Source organism: Motacilla alba, chromosome 6, assembly GCF_015832195.1.
Source record: "Motacilla alba alba isolate MOTALB_02 chromosome 6, Motacilla_alba_V1.0_pri, whole genome shotgun sequence".
Classification (NCBI taxonomy): Eukaryota; Metazoa; Chordata; class Aves; order Passeriformes; family Motacillidae; genus Motacilla; species Motacilla alba.
Genome location: NC_052021.1, coordinates 30,617,166 through 30,639,528, shown reverse-complemented (window position 1 = coordinate 30,639,528; position 22,363 = coordinate 30,617,166). Strand labels below are relative to the sequence as shown.

Here is a 22,363-nt window from a genome sequence, read left to right as displayed (position 1 = left end):
TTGCCTCCCACTACTGTTTTGCTGAGGTAATTGTCTGTTTGATGGCTCGCAGCTTTGTCAGAATTACACAAACTTCTCGCATGCTGGATTTTTGATCAAATATGTTGGAAAAAACATTATTTCTGAAAGTGAAAGTACGTTTGTTAAAATTGTAATTGCGCTTTTCTATTCAGAAATAATTGTCCTTTGAAATGTTGGAAGGGCAAAGGAGTCACTCCAACACGAAAACTTTGGCGTGTCTGTTCTGGTAAGACGGGACACAATTTCATGAAGGTGCCCATCTTGGGGAAGTGTTTTTGCTTCTTGCACCTGCTCTAAGGTGGCTAAACAGGGACAGGAGGGTGGCTGGTGGCTAATGCCGGGCGGCACAGGGACACCGCTATCCCGTGTCCCCGAGCACGATGACAGGAGCGCTTTTGGCGAGGAGCAGGAGGCTCGAGCCGGGCAGAGTTGGAGGCGGGATGGATGAGCAGGGTGCGGCGATACCCGGGCTGCGGGAGCGGGGGCGGCGTGCCTCGGGCTGAGGAGGGGAAGCTGCGAGGGGGCGAAGCCCCGGCAGCGCCACGTCGCTCGGGAGCTGCCCGCGGCCCGGGCTCGGCGCTCGGCGGGGCCGGGCAGGTGCGGGGCTGGCGCTGCTGCGGGGCGGGGCGGGGCGGGGCGGGCAGCGCGGCCGCCCTCGGGCTCGGCAGCGGGGCCGAGCGGCGCCCGGGATGTTCAACCGGGCCGTGAGCCGGCTCAGCAGGAAGCGGCCGCCCTCAGGTAACGGGGACGGGGCGGCGACCCCCGGGCGAGCCCGCGGCCGCTCCCGCCGGGGAAGCGCCGGGCCGGGCTGCGCTGCCCAGGAAGCGCCGGGGGGAGCGCGGGGCTCACGGCGGTCCCTGGGCCCCGCCGGCGCTCGGGGCCGGGGCCGGGGCTGCTCGGCCGCCCCTCCGCGGGGCCGCGGGGCCGCGGGGGATGCGCGCCCGGGGCGCTTCCCGCTGAGCGCGGAAGAGGGAACTGAGCTCTGCTCGGGCTTGCGCCTCGCCGCCGAGTTCGAGTCGGAACTGCCGCTCTTACCGGGGCCGAGGCGACAGCCCAGGACGTCAGAGCGTGGTTGTTCGAGCTCCAAATTGACTTTGAGGAGTTCGCCTTTGGAGGTTTCAAGCTGGAATGGAATGGAGATTTCCGAGCAGGAATAACGTAGGACATCGCGGATCCCTCTGTAGACCGGCGCTGTAACGCGCTTGTGTGTTTTGTATCCGCGATGCTGTGAGACTGTCGGTTCCAAGGGGTGATGTCTGATATCTGTCACTGCTGGGACATTTGGGGCAACAATTGCAATCTCCAAATCCTAGAAAATAACACTGTGTTGTATGGTGTGCAGGAAGAAGTTGCAATCTTTCTAAGAAAAGCCAAATGAGATCTTTGTCTAGAGTTGTTTGGGTTTTCTGGGGTTTTTTTGGGTTGAATTGTTTTTTTTTTGGGGGGGGGGAGGCAGGGAGCGGGTATTTTAGAAGCTGTATGTCTGGTGAACACTTCCAGAGATGCTACAAAAGAGGAACGTCCCTTTAGTTTCCTTCCTTATAGTTAAAAGTGGAATCCAGTAGCCATCTGTTGCTAGAGACAGTCAAAAGAGGATGTTGAAGCTCGTGCTCTGAGCACCCCACGTGTGAGAGGACAGCTCTGCTGTAGCAGAAAGGTCTAAAATTCAGCTGCTGCTAGGAAAAAACTGTTGTGCGAGGATTCATCTGCTGATGCTTGGATACATGGAAAGTAAGGGAATTTTCCCTTTTCAGCTGCTTGCTAATGAAGTTTCCCACTGCTTCATACCTTGGATTTATTAATTCCAGACTGGTGGGTAGTTGATGGGTAGGCATTCTGGTGACTGTAGGACAAGACAAGGTACTCAGAGTGCTTTTAAAGTCATAATAAAGACTCATGGCTTGCAGATTTATGACCCAGGTGGATGAGGGGAGGACTGGTCAGAAGTTCTTCAAAAAGAGATGGAAGCTGCTTTTCCTGTTGTACATCCACGCTTAAATTTGGAGCGAGGGAAGTGCTGCTTGCATGGTGCTTTTGCCGTTGTGTTTGTGTGGCTGCTGTTTGTGGCTGCTGTTTGTTGGGGGGTGTGCAGAAGGGGTGTGCGGGAAGGAGATGGGCAGAACAGGCGGCCGGGAAGGGATGTGCTCAGCAGGATTCTGTGAAGGGCGTGAGTCTGTGCTGCTCGATATGGTGCCACAAAGGCCATGGTATCAACAGCTGGAGAGTGGCAGCAGCTTGGGAAGCGGCTGTAGTGTGCAGTGCTTTGGGTGATCAGCATGGCTAACTCAATTCGCCGTGTCTGAATCACTCCGTTTGATGGCTTCCCGCAGGTTTTTGCTCTTCGTGCTTGTCAGAAACAAGGGCCAGGACTGTGAGTTCTGACCTGCAAAGTTGTACTGATACCTCCTGGGATTTCAGTCCGAGTTCCTGTTTGGAGGATGCAAATATTTGGGATTTTTTGATAGCACTCTTCAGCTGATAATTACGGCGTTATTAGCGCTGCACTTACCGTTCTGCGCGCACAAAGAGCCTTTATCTGCAGCCTGCTGCTGCCGTGCCATTGTGTGATGGGAAGGCAGCTCCTGCAAGCTTTCCCTCTAAAATAACGCTCCAGATAATGCAACTGCCTGCTTGCTGGCTTAGCACGGAGTGCTCTGAAGAATGGTGCTGTTCAAAGAAGCACTTAATCATTTGGTAGGAGCAGCTGGCTGCTCCCCGCACGCCGTGCGAGCCCTTGTGTCTCTGAAGCAGATTTCCAACTCAGTGGAAAGTTTGCTTCAGCAGAAACTCTTACAACTGCGCTCTGCCGTGCGTGCCTTGCTGCCTTCCTCTGCCTCTTGCTCTCTAACCCATGCAAAAGGCAGCAGGCTCTGCTCTGAAATTTAATTAGCATGCGATAATGTAATAAATGAACTGTAATGTAAGAAACGTGGTTGGTTTATTTATCATCTGATGCGTATTCTGCGTGTTACTTTGGCAGAAATATTGGTGGGAGAACTGCCATTTTGTAATGCCCTTTGTGATGCACAAAATTATCTCCCAGCTTTTAGTAACAGCAAATGTCTGCCTTCCTCATTTAAATGATCATACAAATGTATGTACATTTGGGTTCTTGTTAATCAGTGGGATCAAGCTTGTTGTTCCCAAGGCTATATTACCTAACTTTGTCAGCAGATGATTTTAATAGAAAAAGTTGTCTTTTTATAAATATCAGAGATAAACAGGTGTCAGAAGGATCATTCATGTAGCTACACTGCTGTATTTCCTCCTCAAATGAATTGTTTCGGTCTCATTAATTTGCACTTCAGTGAAAGTATCATTTTTAAGGTGATTTAGTAATAGAGATGGATTTGGGGATCAGCTTCTGGAGTCATTTGTGGGGAAAACCTCTTTCCTGTCTTTTAAAAAAGTTCTGAAAATCACATATTAAATCTGCTGCATGAAAGCAGCATGTGGAGCTGGAAGTTATGATCCTGACTGAGGGGATGTCAGGTCACTTTTGTGTTAGAATAAATGCTGGTGATGGCATATTTAATGGGATATAATAAAAATACCCAGCAGTTTTAATAGCCTCATAAAATTTCAGGGTGTTTCCTACTATATTTGCAGCCTATTTATGTTTGTGCTGAAGGGGAATGTTGATGTTTTGTGGTGGTTGCAGATGAACACTGGACATGGGGATTAATGGGGCTCAGCCTGGTGTCCCCAGCCTTGGGTGGGCAGTGCTGGGATTGCACCTCTGGTGGCACCCAGAGCTGCCCAGCACCTGAGACATCCCTCAGCTTCTGCTCTGGGGACATAAATGAGGCAAGGGATGCATGGAATAAATGAGGCGAGGGGTAAATGGAAGGGTTGCAATGGACAGACAGCCCTTGTCTCTGTACCATGGTATTTTTTGGGTTTGGGGAGCTGGTCAAGTGAGGAAATAAACTGAGTGACAGTGTTCTGTACGAGGCTCAGCAGAATGGACACTAGGACACTCGTGTAGGTGTCACATTCTGGTTTTGAAGTTAAGGCTGTAGGAGAAGAATGCAGGGAAAAGGGGAGCAGAGGGGACAGGGTTTGGAGGCTGACAAGGAGGAGAGGGGGCAGAACATGAGTGGAGGGGCAGAGTTGGGCTGTGCTGGGTAGGCTGGAAGTGAGAGGAAAATGGGGAAAATATTGGTCAGGAAGGCTAGAGAATGGCCTGCAGTAAAATGGGAGATCAGTCGAAGCAGCAGAAGAGAAGCAGGTTGATGTATCCTGGGCTTCTGGAAGGATTTATTCTGGCCTTTGGCCTGGGAGTGCATTGGCTCATTGAAACACCTGCTTTTCAAAGTAATCATTAGTGTCCACTTCAGATTTGGCTGGAAAAGAAACACTGGAAATCAAATGTTCCCCCCTTCTGTTGTGTGCTAGACCGTGCTCAGTGGGGGAATGGCCTGGTTCTGCAGCCACCAGCAGCTGCACACCCAGAGCTGCCATCCCTCTCCAACAGCACACCCGAGCTCCTCAGAGGGTTTTGTGCTCTGCTGCAACACACTTGGCCATTCCCACTCAAATCTCACGGATTTTACTGATATTAGATGCCCAAATACTTTGAGTCAGGTTTCTAAAACAAATTTTTTCAAGTGCTAATCAAGAACCACATCCTTTTGCACGAAGGGGGGCAAACTGAGGCGGCGTTAGCTCGCTGTGCTCCTGTCACATGTGGAGGCTGCAGCTGTGGTTTGGAGACAATCCTTAGGCTCTGGCTCCTGACCTTTAAGCTAGCAGAGAGTTTCTAAAACAAAATCCCCTCCCTATCAAGGCAGAAGAGATGTTCATTCATTTAGAGCAGTGGGTTAAACAAACAGACTCCACAGGTCCCTACCAACCAAAGCTCAGGAGCCTCTGCTGTCATGCCAGTATTCTGCAGGGCTTTAACCTCAGCTTTATTTCCAGTCACCAGCTGGAAAGGGCATCTGCTAGTGTGTATTTAAATACAAATATATATATATATATATATATATATATATATATATATATATATAATGTATTTCTGCATCAAGAGTTTTTTGAGATACTTAGTGAGGATTAGTTTCATGGTGAAAGAAGGGTTTTTAAAAGCAGAGCTTAAGCAGAGCCAGATCCAGATTTCCAGTAAGTTGGTAGGGAGAAATGAAGCAGTTTATAAATAGAAGCTCTACTGGTTGCAGTAAGGGTTTTGTGCATCTCTCCAGTGCACAGTGACCTGAAGAGCAGCTCTTATCCTTCTGACTTCCCTCCTGTGTTCCCAGGGCATTTTGTGTGTCAGAGGAGAGGAGGCTGAGCACTTTATGTCTGTGTTTCAGATGAGCAATAGCATTCCTGGAGTTTTTCCAAGTAATAGGTTTTCTGAAGGGTTTTTTGCCATCCCCAGCCTTGAAGGAAATGCACTTGTTCCTGGGATAGAGAAAGTAGGAATTGTATTCCATCTTTCCTGTCTGTGAGAAGGCTGCCTGGCAGATCAGGTGTGGGACAGTACAGTACATCTTATAAAAGAAGAATTTCAGGGCTTGGAAACAATAAAATCACCCTCTTGTCCAAAACCAGGCTGACTCAGCTGGAGTGATGCTCTTCTGCTGGGTGTCTTTCCTCCCACTGGACTGGATTAATATCTTGGACTGGTTCTCCTGCTAAACAAACCATTATTTTTCTTTCTCTCTCAGCTTTTACTGAGCATCCAGCTTCCAGCGACGATTCCCTTCTTAAAAATAAATTTCACATGTGTGGCTGGCCAGAAGTTCCTTTAGAGAAGCCAACATTGTTGACAGTGCCAGAGCAAAACATGGACATTGGTGTGGTCATCGTGCTCCCCAGGCAGGAGGTGCTTGAACCCCTCTAAAGCAGTGACAGTGACTTCTTATATGCTCAGGAATTATGTGGCTGTAAGGAATTGTTGCCTCCTTACAGGCAAAGCAGAATTCAAGTGTCTGTGTGTGTGTGTGTGTTCATTTTCAGTTTTATGGTGCTTCCTTTCAAGAGAGCAGCTGGAATCAGGAGTGCAGGGGGAAATGGGGGAGACATCCACGTGGCTGATACTTGTCTTTTTCTAAAGAAGATGCTGTTTTTCTCATTTTATTTTTGTTTTCCAGAGATAAATGATGGTGAGGGCCACCCAAGCAGCAGCCACCAAACCCTGAAAGGAACCTCGAAATGGGCCACATCACTGGAGAACCTCCTCGAAGACCCAGAAGGAGTCAAACGGTTTAGGGTCAATACCTTAAATATGGATATTCACATAAAGCAAAATTCCGGGTTTAAGGCAGAATGAGCCTCAGCATGAAGGGTGCAGCTGTGCCAGCACTGTGAGCAGAGGCACACATCCCTCTAGATGTGTGTCCTGAGCAGAGCTGGAGCTGTGCCACTGGCAGGGCTTCTGAGGTGGCTCCTTTTGCCCCCTGCCACTGCAGCCTGTGCTCAAAAGGCACGGGCAAGGCGTTTGGCTGCACCTTCCTAACGGGATCCATCCTGTCTTGCGAGGATTAACAAGTTCCTGTTGGATAAACTGCAGTCCCTGAGCCACTGATCCCTCCTGCCAAGCATTATTTATCACCGGGATCCTGGGCTCTCACTTCTCCCTCGTTGTCCTTAAGCCATGAGTTACCAGCAGCAACCTGATGACTCTGTGGCTCTTGCTCTGTGTTTAGCAGCTCTACTGAAAATATTCCCTTTCAGTTTACTACAAAGTGTGGGCTGGAGCAGCTCAAAATGGCTTGAAGTTTAATTAGGTGAGGGTGGTGAGTTGGTGTTTCAAGGCCTTCTTGCCATGTTAGATGTAAGAATAGGAACTGCCTACTTCAAAGTGCTTTTGCCATACTGTACTGATAAAATGCACTGGGATAAAATGGTTTCCTGCCAGACTGGTTTGAAAAGTGAGGTAAACAAGAATAACAAAATGCTGATTTTAAACTCTCAAAAAACAAAAAAAGAAAAAAGTAATCTTGGTGCTGTTTAATTCCTGGCATTACTTAGTCTCTATTTTCTAACACTCGAAAGAGAAAACTGATGATCTCAGAGCTATAAAAGTTTCAGTCATTATATTTCATAAATAAATTTAATGTACATTTTTCCCCTTTGAAAGCATGCCTCACTTTTGGAGGAATGTGCTGTGTTTAAGCAGCATAGAGAGCGCAGCTACATCTTCTGCTTCAGTTTGTTTAAGTGAATTTATTGCCACTGACGATCCCATTTAGAAATACTTTTATTTGTAGAGATTTTACTCATTGCAAAAGTCAGAAATGTGCTGCACGAGAATCCCAAGTGACTTGTGACTCTCATTAAAATGGTTCATTTTACTCACCTGGGAAGGAATTAATCTCTTTTTGGATTTCCCTTTGAGCAGTGGCTGTAAAAGTGCTCGAGTTATTTAAGGGAGGCTGAAGAAGCTGTTCCTGTTAGTTACTGATATGGTCTGAGATTGGATGGAGCCCATCCTCCTCCTGGAATGTGCTTTCAAAGAGCAGAACATCAGAGTGTTCCATCCCAGCCCTGCAGATTCACAAGTGCAGTGCTTCTGTGACACTGGGCTGGGCAAACTCATGGTCAAGTTAACTGCAGGCACCTTCTGGTTCTAACAGCTGGACTGGGAAGAGGGAAAAACAGCTGAGAAACTGGATCCTAACCTTTGTGTGTTTGTTTTTCTCTTTCCTAGGAATTTTTAAAGAAAGAATTTAGTGAAGAAAACGTTTTGTTCTGGTTAGCATGTGAAGAATTTAAGAAAACACAGGGAAAAAAGCAGGTATGTTTCCTAAATAAATTCTACTTGTCAACAAAGTTTACTTAGCAGAGCTGGAGCTAAAACATCTCTGTTGCATAATGTGCTTTGTGAGAATGCAAATAAATATATTTGAAGAAATTGCACTAAAATCATCCTGGTGGAATTGTTAGGAAACAAAGCTGGGTTTATTTCAAATCAAAACAAAGTGCTGAAATTGTCAAGTTTCCCATGTTTTGAAAACTGAACTTTTTTGTAGTTTCTAGGGAGTAGCAAAAGTTTTATTAATTCAGTGATGTTGCATCATCTTGTTTGCAAATATAAAGATATTTCATTCAGAGCTTTTTTAGAGCATAGGAGCTATTAGCTGGAAATTTACACCACTGTGCTATCTTAGTGGAACATAAAAATAACACATGGCCCAAACAAAAATATTTTACAGCACCAAAATGAAACATTTTGCCTTATCAAATTACAAGTTACAAAACATAAGGGGTCTGTTTAAACTTTTTTGCTTAAATATTTATCCAAATTGGTGTATACCTGCAGAGCCTTTTCATTTTGATGACAACTCTATCTCTCTAGTAGGAAATATTCTACTGGAAAATTTTTCAAGCAGGCGCCTTCAGTAATTTTTTTCCACTGCATTTAGATCCACGAAGAACACAGGATCCACTCTCACATTTAGACTTTGAAGCCCACAGAGTCAGGCCTAAAATATGTACCATGTTTTGTTTGCTTGTTTCTCAAAATGTTTTTTGTGTCTGGTTTTTTGTTTGGTTTGTTGTTTTCTTGAGAAATTTCCAATTTATCTGCTCTGTAAGAGCTCGTTCTGTGAGTATGAAATTAAGCAGTATCAAAACTCCAAGAGAGTATCTCTGTCCTTGAGAGTCAGACTCCTAAAGCTCTTTTTTTTTTTGAAATCCCACTTTTATGCTTTTTACCTGAGTGTAGCTCTTGTTGCCAAAGGGCACATTTGGCACCATGAAGAGGTGAGAGTGGGAAAATGCCCCTTAAACCTCTTCCAGTAGAATCTCAGAATGCCCAGGTTGGAAAAGATCTTTGAGATCATCGAGTCCAGCCCAGCCCCAACACCTCAACTAAACCCTGGCACCCAGTGCCACATCCAGGCTTTGTTAAACACACCCAGGGATGGTGACTCCACCACCTCCCCGGGCAGCCATTCCAGAACTTGATCACCCTTTCTGTGAAAAACTTTTTCCTGATATCCAGCCTGTATTTCCCTTGAGGCTGTGTGCTCTGTTCTGTCAGTGCTGCCTGGAGCAAGAGCCCAGCCCCAGCTGAGCACAGGCACCTTTCAGGAGCTGTGAGAGTGATGGGGGCAGCCCTGAGTCTCCTTTTCTCCAGGCTGAGCATCCCCAGCTCCCTCAGAGGTTCCTCACAGGGTTTGTGTTCCCAGCCCCTCTCCAGCCTCGTTGTCCCCTCTGGATGTGCTCAGTGTCCCAAGGTCCTTCCCAAACTGAGGGGCCAGAGCTGGGCACAGCACTCCAGGTGTGCCCTCCCCAGTGCCCAGTACAGGGGCAGAGTGACCTCCCTGCTCCTGCTGCCACACCATTCCTGATCCAGGCCAGGAGCCACTGGCCTTGGCCCCCAGGGCACACTGCTGGCTCCTGTCCAGCCTGCTGCCCACCAGGTCCCTTTCTGCCTGGGCACTGCCAGCCACTCTGTCCCCAGCCCAGAGCACTGCAGGGGGTTATTGTGGCCAAAATGCAGGACTGGGCACTTGGACTTATTAAACTCCATCGTGTTAGACTCGGCCCATCCATCCAACTCTTCTGCAGAGCCATCCTACTTTCCAACAGATGGACACAGCTCCCGGCTTAGTGTCGTCCACAAATTTACTAATGAAATGTATTTATTTTATTTATTTATGAAATTTACTGATGAAAGCCTCAATCCCTTCATCCATGTCATCAGTAAAGATATTTAAGAGAGCTCTCCCCAGCTCAGAGCCCTGAGGGACACCCCTGGTGCCTGGCTGGATGCAGCACCCTCCCCAGCACCCTCTGGCCCGTCCAGCCAGGTGTGAGCCCAGCACAGAGTGCTCCTGTCCCAGCCCTGGGCTGCAGCTTTCCCAGGAGTGTGCTGTGGGGTTGTGTGTGCTTGGAGGAGCATCAGAAATGCCCAGGAAGAGGAATCGGGTGGGAGAGCTGGGCTAGGAGAGGTGGTATGAAGTGCAGGTGTAAGAGGGCTGTGTCCAGACTGCAGATTCCTCTCTTAAGGTCAGTCAAATATTGTCAGCTTAAACAGTTTCCCAGCAGATTTTCAACAACAAAAACTTACCCTGTCTTTCCAAACAATGTATTTTGGGTAGGGGAGTCTACTTTCTGTAAATATCCTGTGTTTTGCACTGAAAAAAATTCCCCTCAAAACAGTTTTGCTGGGTTCAGCTGTGAGTATTTTTTGGGTATTGATAAATCCATAAAAATACAACAATACTATTTTTTTTTTTGCAAGAGGAGGAAAATCTTCTGTTTGTCTGTGAACTTTGTAACATTTAGTAACTCCAGTTTTGTGTATTCAGCTGCTTCCCCCCCTCATTAAGGTCCAGGAATACAGAAAGTCTTGAGGAAAAGAACAACCAGTCAGTCGACTTCTCTGTAAAGTCCCACGCTTTCAGTGGGATAATAATCATATTTTCCCTTGCCAAATAATTTCCATATTTCCAGCTGATTTAGGATTGCTAATTTAGGATGTCAGTAGAGAAAATGTTAAAGTGATGTACAGGGATAGGAGCTTGGTGAATCCTTCAATGAATTGCCAAGTGAATGGACAGAGATTTAGCTCGGTTTTATTTAGGTTAATTATCCAGTACCAGCCATTCCAGGGTAGGGTCAGCCTGGAGTCTGGGCTTGCCCAAATTATTGTAACTGCCTGAATAAATGTGCTTTAGAATGACACAGTAAATGTGCTTTAGACTTACAGTAAATTTGTGTAGCTACTGCTTATGGGTGGCTTTGTTTAGATAATTTACAAAGCTAGGAAAAGCACTAAAAATAGAAATCTTTCCAGTGTTTATGGTAGCACGAAGCGTGGATTTTTCTTCTGAAAGTGACTCTTGCAGAAGTCCCTTTGCATCTCTCTATTGTGCACGCAGCATTCTAAAAACAGGCTTTTCCTTGTTTTGTAGTTCACTTCTCCTAAAACTGGTTTCCCACACAGATTAGCTCATAGGCACTGAGGCTCTTGGTCAGATGAAGCTGATACCAATTCAGCCCAGACTGGACGGAGTCCAGGAGATGCTCCAAGGGCTGAAGCAGCTCTGCTCTGGCTGGGATGGCTGGGGGTGTTCAGCCTGGGGAAGAGAAGGCTCCAGGGAGAGCTTCCAGTGCCTAAAGGGGCTCAAAGAGAGCTGGAAAGGGACTTTGGACACAGGAATGGAGGGACAGGACAGGGGAAAGCCTTCAAACTGACATAGGGCAAGTTTAGATTAGGTATAAGGAAGAAATTCTTTACTGTGAGGATGGTGACACACTGGAAGTAGTTTCCCAGAGAGGTGATGAATGCCCCATCCTAGGAAATTTTCAGGCTGGATGGGGCTCTGAGCAATCTGATCTAGCTGAAGATGTCCCTTGTCCCTGCAGGGGGTTGGAAGTAGCTGAGTAAGTAATTTCAAAAAGTAATTTCAAAACTTACTTTATTTCAAAATTACCTTAAAGTAATTTCAAACTCAAACCATTCCATGATTCTATGAATGGGAATTTTAAAGGATGAGGTAAACTTTTCATTACCTGAGCTGAGAGCTCTGGCATGGGGTTCTAAAGTCAGTCAGTCTAAACTTTTCCAAAGGTCAGCACATGAGCAGTGGGTTAAGCATCCCTTGTGCCAGGGATATTTATTGTTATCATTTCTCTGCCAGCCTGGGGCAGAGTTTGGGTTTGTACAGGCTGCTGTTCCATCACAGTGGATGCTTCAGGCAGCAGGCAGAGTGCATTGCAGGTCTAGGCAGGTTTTAGGTGGGTTCAGCCCACCTTCTTCTAGCAGAAAGGTACAAAGCTCCCCCTCAGCTCAAGACACATCTCTGTAGCTAAAAAAAAAACCCAACAAGAACAAAAAAAACCCCACAAAAAACCAAGAAAACAACCAAAAAACCAAAAAAAAAAAGACCCCCAAAAAGGATAGTCCTTTAAAATTGAAGTTAAAATACAGATTTAATGTTTAGTGAAGATTGAGAAAGCAATGGGGTCAAGTCTACTTATAGCAGTGAGTTCTGCTGCCACCCATATGGCACTTGTGTTAGGGCATGGATTTAATTCTGAAATGGAAGTGCTGGGGATATGGAAATAAAATTTAACTTTAAGTGTTTTGTTGGAGTTAGTCATATGTTGTTGCATTTGTGACTGTTAATGAAATAAACAACATGTCAGTCGTGCTGCTTCCCAGGGTTTAAATGTTTCTCCTCTTGCAGCCCAGCTTCAAAAATAAATTACAAATTGTAATAAATGCTTCCAACAACAGGGAATAATTCCAGCTATTGCTAAAACCCACCAAAATATGCATGCTGAAGTTTTGCAGTGAATGATTCCAGAACAAAGCCCTGTACATTCAGGGGTTTCTTCTGTTGCTTCCCATGTGGAATGTAGCAAGGGTTTAGCAGGGCTGGGTAATGCTGCACAGCTGCTGAGTGCTGCAGCCTGGTCTGGTGAGCATCTGGGGCTCCCTTTCACCTCATCTGGGAGCCACACATGCTTGGGAGCTGAGCTTGACCTCAGGAAAGGAAGTGGGGAAGAATATTGGATCCACTGGAAATAGTGAGGGGGTGCTCTAGGCAGAACTTCATACTCCAAATGGGAATCTGGCAGGGACACTGGGGAGAGCACAGATGGAACTGGGGACTGCCAGCAGTCCTTTAATAACCACCTGTGAACAAGATCCCAGTTTAAGAGCTATTTCAGTTCCAGAGTCCCCTGTGCTGAGGCTTTAGTTTCAGGTTGATGCAGAGCAGAGAGTGTCACCGAGTGAACAGGGACAATCTCTGCCTCCTCCACCTGAACCTGGCTCTGCCTGAGTGACATTTGGGGGGTGTATGAGCACACTGGCAGCTTTAACTGTTCTTTCTTTTTAAAGCAAATTATAAGCTGTAGTTAATCAGCTGCTGTGCTGCTGAAGCACAGACGTGGCAGAGCAGTTCTATTTGCAGCAGAACCTGTAACGCTCAGCTGTGCATTTCCAAATTTCCCCACTGCTATAAAGCCAGGTCCTCTGTGTCTCTGCGATGGCCTCCTCTCCCTACCACAGCTCTTTCACTTCCTTTCTGTGTTATTCTTCCTCACAAAATCCAAAGAGCCTCCCTGTTTCACCAGCCTCCCACACAGTCCTGTTGTTCCTCTCCATGCTCTTTAAACTTCCTCACGGTCACTTCTAGTTTTGTGTTCCCTCTCAAGCCTCCCTCTGCTTTTCTCTGCAGTGCCCATCTCGCTCCTGTGTCCTTGGGCAAGCAGCACCTTGTGCTGGGGCTGGTGAGGAGCTACAAATGCCTCGGTTAGCCAGCAGCAAAGAACATCCTGGCAGTTCAAGTAGAGCAGAGAACTGAGCACATACTGCAGCTTTTCCCTTGGTGTGTGTGCTGCTTTTCCTCTCCTTTTCTTCTCTCCTGCTGATTTTCCATTATCTCAGCAGGAGGGTAATTTTTTTCTCAGTCCCTTGCCCCTCTCTCAAGAGTGGTTGAAATTGGACAGCAGGTTCAAAAGTCATTCGGGTGGCACTGGCCATACAATGGCTCATGCAGTAATAGATGAAGTCCCCTTTACTGTGCCCTCATTAGGACATTAACTTTGCCACTTGTAGCAGTCACGCCTTTGATCCCTTGGATTAATTGGTCATTTAGAACAGAAGTGGCTGACCCAGTCCTCCCTGAGCTGTGAAACAAGTTGGAAATTGTTAAAAACAGTTCATTGTGACCTAATGCACTTGACACGTAATGTTCTACCCACCAGATGAATAATGAGTTTTAAAAAGGAATTCTAGAGCATGGGTGTCCCCTTCAGCAGTGGGAGAGCCCCAACTCTTTAGGCCTCCTGAATGCTCAAGCACATGCAGCTTTTCTTCTAATTACCCCCGAGAGTAAATGTAAATGACTTCCATGTAAAACATGGAAGTAATTCTGAGACTCCTTCATGGGCAGGATTTAAATGCTTCCTTCTTCAAGCCCCATTCCCATCAAAGCACAGCCCTTTAGCTGGTGTGGAGCTGTGGTTGCTCATTAGGGGCACTCTGGGGACACTGGTGAGTGCCCAGGGCTCGGGGTGGCCCAGAGCAGCTGCTGCTGGCTGCCTCTCAGCATGCAGAGTTCAGAGTGCAGCAGGGGGCTTGGCTCTCGCCTGGGTTGGTTCTCTTCTCCCTCTCTGGCTTCCTCTCATCCAGCCATCTGTTAAGGGGCCTTTCCTTGAACTTTAGGGGATTGTGGCCACTCACTGCTTTGAAGCTTGGAGATGCTGGTGGGGTCAAGATGTTATTGCTGTTACTGGTTTGACGAGGGAAGAGCTCTGAAATAGGGCAAATACCAACAAACAGCTTTATGCAGGTCAGGCTCTTATTTATCAACTCTCAGAGGCTATTGAGAGTCTCATCTTTGCCAATCAGCCAAGCTGCTGGTGTTTTTTTCACTTGATTTTCCCTCGTAGTAAGTTCCCAGTTTTTCTTCCTCTGGGTTTCTTGCCCATACTGAGGGTGTGTTAGGAAAAACATGTCTCAAAAGCAAAGACAAGGTGCATCTGATGATGCTGAGCAGTTTTACACTGGCTGCTGAGATTCAAGCACCCCAACCTGCTGAATTCTGGCAGCTTTCAGTGATACCAGCGTAGCTTTTGGCCTGCAGGGGTGTTCCTCTTCCACCACAAATGAACATACGCAAGTGAGATAAACCTGATGCAGAGAACATTCCCACAGCGAATAATTCTTTAAATAAATGTCCTTTTGCAGATGCAGGAAAAAGCTAAAGAGATTTACATGACTTTCCTGTCCAGTAAAGCTTCCTCCCAAGTCAATGTTGAAGGGCAGTCCCGTTTGAGTGAGACCATCCTGGAGACACCTCACCCTCTCATGTTCCAGAAGCTCCAGGACCAGGTAAAGTTATTTATTTCCATAACACAGTCTCATTCATTTTTGTCTGGTTTTAGTGAACTCTGCTTTCTGGCCATGATTGAACAGGTAAGCACAGAGCTGGGTTGTCCATGTTGGGGATATTAATGCAGCTGCTCTGAGATATTCCAGGTCCTTGGCCCCATCTCACTACAACCAATAATGAAGAGACTCGATACAATCACTCTAATTCCAGCTCAGGACTTTCCTGGAAAACTGGCTGGAGTTTTCTCCAGGGTTCCTGCGTGGGTAGCTTGAGAATCACCCTGACTAAGTCAGTGCCTTTGTTTTCCTGTGTATTCACTTCTTCTGAGTCATTGCTGATGTTTGTTTCTGTAGTTGCCCCTGGTTTCCTTGAGAGCTCAAATTTCTTCATTTCACTTTGCTTTGGTATTTATCTTGATATGATTATAGCAGAATTTTCTGAAAACCCTCCTCTTCTGCAACATGCAAGACTTAGAGGGGTTGGTCTCTGCTTTGCCTTTCCCTAAAGAACTTGGGAGGTCTGGTAGAAATTAGAAATTTCGCAGGCATGTCTTTAGGTGGTAAATTTTCTTGATATTCAGCTGATTTCAAAGCATAAGTTATGAAGTGAGTCATTCTTATCTGCAGCTTTCCAGCACTTGCAGTACTATTTTTAATTCCTGTACCATCCTCAGGACTACCTGTATTTTCCATTTGGCTCTTTCCTTTTGTGGAGAAACAGCACAGTGATTCAAACAGTGTTTTCAGCCCATTTCAATCAGGTATTGAATGCATTGGCTGGGGCACTTGGAGGGGTCTGAGGAGCAAAGGTTCTGCTGTTTTCCAGGCAGGTTCCAAGACATTAGCAGTGGAAATACCTGAAATCCGATTTCCATGGGAAGAAACAGAGTTTTTAATGGAGAAAGTTCTGACTTGGGGAAAGGGAAGGAACTGTTCTGGTAGATCTAAGCACTGCAGTTCAGGGTGAGTGCCTAGAAGAGTGAAACTGGAGAGAATACTGGAGTTAAAATATTTGCTGTTTTGTAAATGACATGCACAAGGAGAGCCAAGGATCAGTAATACCTGAACTGGAAACATACTGGACTGGTGGTAGAGGAATCCCTCTAGTGTGGGAAGAAAATCTGTGAGCTTTTAAAAACAAATCCAGAGCATTTATGGGTCATTGCAAGTTTCCAGGGCTTGAAGCTACTGTTTATTGCTGTTAGATAATGGCTCAGAAGAGTTATGGTCTTCTCCAGTTTTCAATCCTTATAAAGTTATGAAGAGTGGTGTAATTTGTTCTCTGAAGAGCAGTGTTAAGCACTGCTGGCACTGTGGGTCTGAAGGAGAAAAAGGCAGGGCTGGAAGGCCACAGCCTGGTGTACAGCAGTGCTGGTAACAGGAGCTTCAGCCCTCCAGAGAGCTCCTGATTTAACTGGGGACACTGGTGGGGAGTGGCTCCTGCTCATGGGGTGGCCCTGACTGCCCCCAGGCCATTTGTTTGTGCTGAAAGAAGTGGTGTGAGAGTGGTTCACAGAAATCCACGTGCTCCAGAATTCTTGTGGGGTGAATGTTCCTGCTCCACAAAGGCAGTGAGAGGAGGGAGGGAGGGAGATAAAAGAGGGTTCTGCTCTGGCACGTGATGGTGAACTCTGCTCTGTGTATTTGGCTGGCCAGACTGCAGAAGATCTTCATCTTCAATGCTCTTTCTCTCTGGGAGATGCTTTAAGTGATACCAGGAACAAGTTCTTAACACAGGCATGATGTTTTAATAGGAAATGTCTTGCATTTTTTTTTTCCCCTTGAGCTGGTTGGATAAATTTAATTATATTGTAGTTAGCCAGTGCCAGGAGGTGTAATTTGGCTTTGCTTAACTCAGGAAGAGTTCAGACCCTGAAGATCAGGCTCTACACAGAGTGGGTGTTTGGGAATTTTTTTCATATTCCAGTATGTATCTTAAACAATAATATTTCCACAGTTTTAGACAATAACTTAAATATTTAAATATTAATTAAATATTTACTGGTTAGGAAAATCCACCATGTAATTTATTTGTAAGGGAACTATTTCAGCAAATGCACAGACAAGAACAGTCAAATTTTAGGTGTTTGCCTGTATCTGTCCAGGTTCCTCGAGGATGTGAAATGAAAAAGCAGTTTGAGATTGTTCTTTTCCTCCTAGCAAAGAGCTGTGTTACTTGATTGTACTATCAGTTGTAAGTGAGGCCTGTAAAGGTAAAGCTGAGTTATCCACACATGGAGTAGCCACATCTACAGGTGAGAATCCAGGAATTTGTCTTGGAAATTCAGTTATTCTGAGTATCAAAAAAAACCCCAAAAAACTGTCCTGAAACATGACTCAGAGAGGCTCCAGCAGTGAAATAATGGGCTGAGGGTGAGGCTGGCTTTGGTTTAGCCTCAATTATAGTTTTGAAGTTTACTCTTTTTCCTTCCCCTCTGTTTCAACACCAAGCAAAATATAGTCCTGACCTTGACACCTGAACAGATTCCAGGCTCCTCTCCCAACCCTTTTGTTCTCAGAAAACTCCAAGAGTTGTAGGGTTTTTTTGTCTGCAGTGGGTATAAATAGAAGAGCAGAAGTTATGCTGAGGGATGAGCCTGAACTCAAGCCCTGGGAGAGGAAAGCTGTACTTGGGTTTGACTTCATGTTTCCATGCTGGCTGTGAGAAGCTCTTGGCCTGTGAAAAGTGTAATTACACCAATTTAATCCACCAGCAATTCAAACCCACATTTTAACTGGCAAAACACATCTGTACCAGGTCAGCTCTTTGTGGCAGGTTCCTGCAACATTTCTCATCTGGCCTGAGACCAGTCTTGGCATTTTGTCCAACAAGGGTGGGAAGATTAGTGTAGGTTTAAGGAATTTTGGCCAAACCAGTTGTGTCATTATTTGTGTAAATTACTCAGAGGCTTTCCTTAGTTATCCAGTGCTCTGCAGGAGTTACTCTGCAGCATTCAGGAGTCACTGCAGCCAGAAAGGTGCACAGAGGGCACCTCTCTTCCTTCAGAGCTCTGCTTTGTTCCTCTGAATGCCTTCAGACACCCTGCCAGGAGGGTCTGATCATCTCCTCCCTGACCCAGGCACGGCACCTCTCACCTTCAGTATCAGGAGTGCAAAGCTGGCTGTTGTGGAGACTGTAATTTGATTTTTAAACTAATGTGGATGTTACTGCCAGGCGGTGACCATGGAACCAACATTGTTTGCTACATGCTGCCCCTTGGAGAGTTGGAAGTGTATTTTTTAAAATGTAATGCTCTAGTACAGACAGAACGAAAGTACATTGGAATTAAAGCATCCTTCTCGTTGAAAACCTCATTTTGCTGGGCTCATTTGCTTTGTATTCTTTCCCCCCTCTCCCCAGATATTCAACCTCATGAAATATGACAGCTACAGCCGCTTCCTGAAGTCGGACATCTTCCTAAACCAGAAGAGTGAGGAGCAAGAGGAGAACTCACCAGAGGCTCAGACTGCAGCTAAAAGAGCATCAAGAATTTACAACACATGAGACACAAGGGATCTCTTCAGGAGAGGCCATACAATAAGGAAATTACACTCAGGAACAGTCTAGGTTTATAGCAGTTGCATTTAGGACTTGGAAAGCTCAGAACCTTTTTAGGAGATACTTACCTTCTTAATTGCTTGAATGACTAATTGTTTTTGCATGATAGCTATTAACCAAGCACCCATGGAAGGACTGTTCCCCAGCTAAAAGGCTGAGGTATTCCTCCCTAGCATGAATTGCCTTTCATACTTCACAAGTTAAAATGCTTTCAGTTCTTTTGTTTTCCTCTGTGAGGCATCTTGGTGATGAGAAATGGGAGATAGCGTGGTTGGGTTTTTATTTTTGCCTTGTAACTTTTGTTTGGGACTAGCTTTTACATCCTGAACTGCTGGGAGAAGCAGCTGAGGAGAACATTTCACATTAGTTTGTGGGTGAGTCATTCGCAGCAAATTTAATCATAAAGGGACAGCATCTTTCAGGGTTAAGCTCGGTAGAATCCAATCCCTTCCTGTGTGACTTTGTTCTTTCAGAGTGGTGTCTGTTTTGCTTTGCCTTTATTGCTGAATCAAAACACTTCCCTAGTCATGATTTTCATTTTTGTATCTCCTAAATTTCCCCCCTTTTTTTTTGCAGTAGACAATCACCTTCTTCAGAGGATGGGATAACCTCTGTTCCCTTGGGCACAAAGGCTCTCAAAGAGAGAGGATCTCTGAAGAACTCCTGACTGCCATTAGGAAATGTGACAGCAAATAAGTAAATATCCCTCTCAGGGCACACTGGTCTCAGCAAAGCTTTGCTTTGTCCCTCACACCAGTGTGACATCAGATGCTGCTATCAGGAAGCATCTGGTCTCTCCCAGTCTCCTGACCAACCCTGCTCTGTGCAGCAGCAGTGCTTTGGCAAAGGACCAACACACCAAATCTGGTTTTGTTTTACTCATTTTTTTTTCTGCTAAAATCACCCTGCAGAATGTTTTTTTTCCCCCACTCAAATATTTCAGGGTTTCCTAATTGTGATTTGGAGAGCTGCAGTGGAACAGGGAGCTGGGTTTGGGGTTCAGCCACTCTCCCATCAAGCCGAAGAGCAAGGGGAGTTTATTTCAGCCCTGTGCAATCAAAGCTTGGTTGAGAAAGACATTCCCAATGAGCATTCCATGTTGTCCTGGGAATGTCAGCACTGCAAAGCACATTTTGGCGTAGAGTTTTTCATGTGTTAATGTATTTTTTGATTAATTCACTGCAGTGTTACTAAATTGCAGTTTAAGCTGGGAAAGTGTATTAGCTACTTGCTCTATTGACAAGCTTCACAGCTGTAGTCTGGCTGTTTCCCACTCTCTCATTATTTACTCTTTCATTTTTTGCGCTGCTTGTCTTGAACTTTTGTTTATGTGATGGCTAATCTAAATGCACAGTTAGCTTTTGAACATTTTGTACTTTATTTTTTTGTCAGAAAGGCCAGATATGTTTCATACATTGCTGTCACTCTCAATGTTTAAAAAATCTAAGTCTAGTTTGTCATTTTTGAGAATGCAAATGCACTTGGTAGACTTGATTATTTCTTTTAACTCTGAGCCACTCTTGCAGGTATTGTGTAAAAAAAAATCGTTTCCATGGGCTTTTCCCTAGTTAAAAGTGGGGATGGAAGTTCTGATTCTTCCCCTAGAGGTCCATGCCCTGTTCATTTTTAGGAAATCAAAGAGAGAAGAGGTCAGTGCCTGCACTATATGCATGTTGTAAGGTGTAATTCTTATGCACTGAGTTAATGTTCTTTTTATGCTCTCAAAAGATTTAATGGTGAAGTCCTATTACTTCAGGCACTTTCAGTGGTATTTGACCTCATGCTTAAGCTGTATTTCAATGTTTTACTGAATAAGAACGAACTAAACATGTGCATGAATCCTTTTCTTTTTTTTTTTTTCCCCTCTCTGCTGGGGCCTAGGAAATGGGACCATCCACTTCTGGACTTGCCAACTATTTGTAATCTCAGGATTACCTCTTTTGAAAATCCACTATAAAAACAAAACTCTTAATGCCTGCCGCAGCAGAGGACAGAGCTTCTGATAGCATTGAAGCCCTTGGGAGGGGGCAGCTTAACCAGTTCAGGACTTGGGATTTGTATTTTCCCAGTGTTTGCTGCATTAGTCTTAGTGGTACTGAAAAATTCAGCATGGGGACATTCATGGGAGAGATGCAGAACAAGCTCTTACCACATTCATCACATGGATGCACAGTAGATTCATTTTTAATCATATTGATTTTAAAAATGCATGAGCAAGGGGGGAGAGTCTTTGGCTATCAATTTTAAAAAGGTAATAAGAGAAAACAAAACCAGGAGCCTTATGAACAAAGGTGGGGCGTTAAAGAGAGAAAATAAGTTTGTTGCTGCTCGTGAACAACCCTTTCCTTGGCAATATGTTCCCTTTCAGGTACTGTCTTTGCTTGCTCAGAGCAAATGCCCCCCATGAGTAGCACAAAGTGCTTTGCACTACCACAGGATGAAAGTTACTGAGATGGAAATGGATCTTTTAGCAGCATCTCTAATCCTATGATGTTTATTTCAATACCTGTTATGTTTCTAACCTAATGTACCTTAACCCACAAAACTCTTAATCTTTGAGTTGCTCTTTTACCTCAGAGGTAAAAAGTTGATGGCACCATTCTCTTTGTGGTGCCTGGGTTCTTTTTATTTCTCTACAACACCAACAAGTAGACTTGCAACGTGCAGAAAGCAAAGGTGTTTTTCCTGTTCATTAGATTATCTGTATTTTTCAGTAAAAGGCAATCAAATTAAACCCATGCAAGCAGATCTCTGTAATTGCAATTTGTGTATATGTGGGGAAAGTTGGTATTATCACAAACTGGCTCCTGGAAATAGGGTGACACTTGCTCCACGTGGCACAGAACAAATCACACAGACAGAAAAAGAACTGTTTCCCTAGGAGTAAATCCCTCATTCCAGGAACTGTAAACATTGCATCCAACCTCAGGCTGTAAGTGGGTGCTCAGAGTTGCTTTATGTAGAGATTAAAGATAGGATCTGCTCCCTTTCGTAGAACTTACACTGAAGGTATGAGCACACAAAACAAGCAAGAGAAGTTTCGTGCCTGATTGCATGCCTTAAACTCTACCCTATTTTGTGTTTCTCAGCTAAAAAATAAAAATATTTACAAATACACCAAATCTGTGTGCTGACAGGTGTTTTATGTTCTGAACAGAGTTTGGGTTGGGATGGCTTCATGTCCCATAATGATCCCATTTTCAGCTCCCACAGTTTACACTCTGCCCTAGTGTGTGGGGTTTTTTTCCTTGGAAGAAGGAATGGCACAGTGGGGCTCATTTCTGCCTGGGCTCTGAACAAATTGCAGTAAATCACTTGGACAGGGGAAGATGCTTCTTGTACCTGCTCCATCTCCCATTTCTATTGCTCCTGATGCATTTCTTTCATTGCACTGGTGTGGAGAAGGATGGTTTGAAAAATCAGAGGGAGAGAGAGAAAAAGATTTTAATGTTCCTGTCTGGATAACAGTTTGGAATGTGCTTGGTTTTTTACTGACAATTCAGACATTTTAAGTGGGTTGCATCTGCATCTGGGTTAAAAACTCATTAGGTCAGTGATGCAGAGAGGTCCTGTATAATTCTGTGACTGGTCCAAAGCTGAAAAGTGGTATAAACTCCCTTTTATAAATTGTTTATAACTCTTTTCATCCTAAAACAGGGCAGCAAGTCCTACAAAGTCATGCAATTTTTTTGGCCAAATGTCTCCCCTGACGAACCAGAAGCGCTGTTTACACGACAGTGATCATTCCCCCGTGCCAGAGGCAGTTCCTCTTGTTTGCATCCAGCACAGCTCATGTCCCAGGGCTTTTGGCAAAGCCACAGTGCAAAGTGAGCTGTGGGGCATCCTTTATCCCCTCCTTTATCCCGAGGATTCTGAGACTTTGCTGTGCTGCCACGCAAAGCTCAGCAGCTGCAGCCGCGATTCCGGTCGCTCCCGTTTGGCTGTAATTAAGGGAAAGCTGCTTCTCATCAGGGCTCTTC

At 45.3% G+C, this 22,363-nt stretch overlaps 1 protein-coding gene across 2 annotated transcripts; it reads left to right on the top strand.

The window, feature by feature from the left end:
* Nucleotides 1-657: 657 nt before the first annotated feature.
* Nucleotides 658-21,505, top strand: RGS10 (regulator of G protein signaling 10). Of its 2 annotated transcripts, none has more exons than XM_038140388.1 (5): nt 658-759; nt 6,117-6,235; nt 7,676-7,762; nt 14,681-14,824; nt 18,186-21,505. In XM_038140388.1, exons 1-5 carry the CDS (start codon nt 711-713, stop codon nt 18,327-18,329), a joined length of 543 nt encoding a protein of 180 aa, XP_037996316.1. In that variant the 5' UTR covers nt 658-710; the 3' UTR covers nt 18,330-21,505. The 2 variants fall into 2 exon arrangements, with proteins under 2 accessions (XP_037996316.1, XP_037996317.1); XM_038140389.1 differs by lacking the exon at nt 658-759 and adding an exon at nt 1,510-1,752.
* Nucleotides 21,506-22,363: the final 858 nt, after the last annotated feature.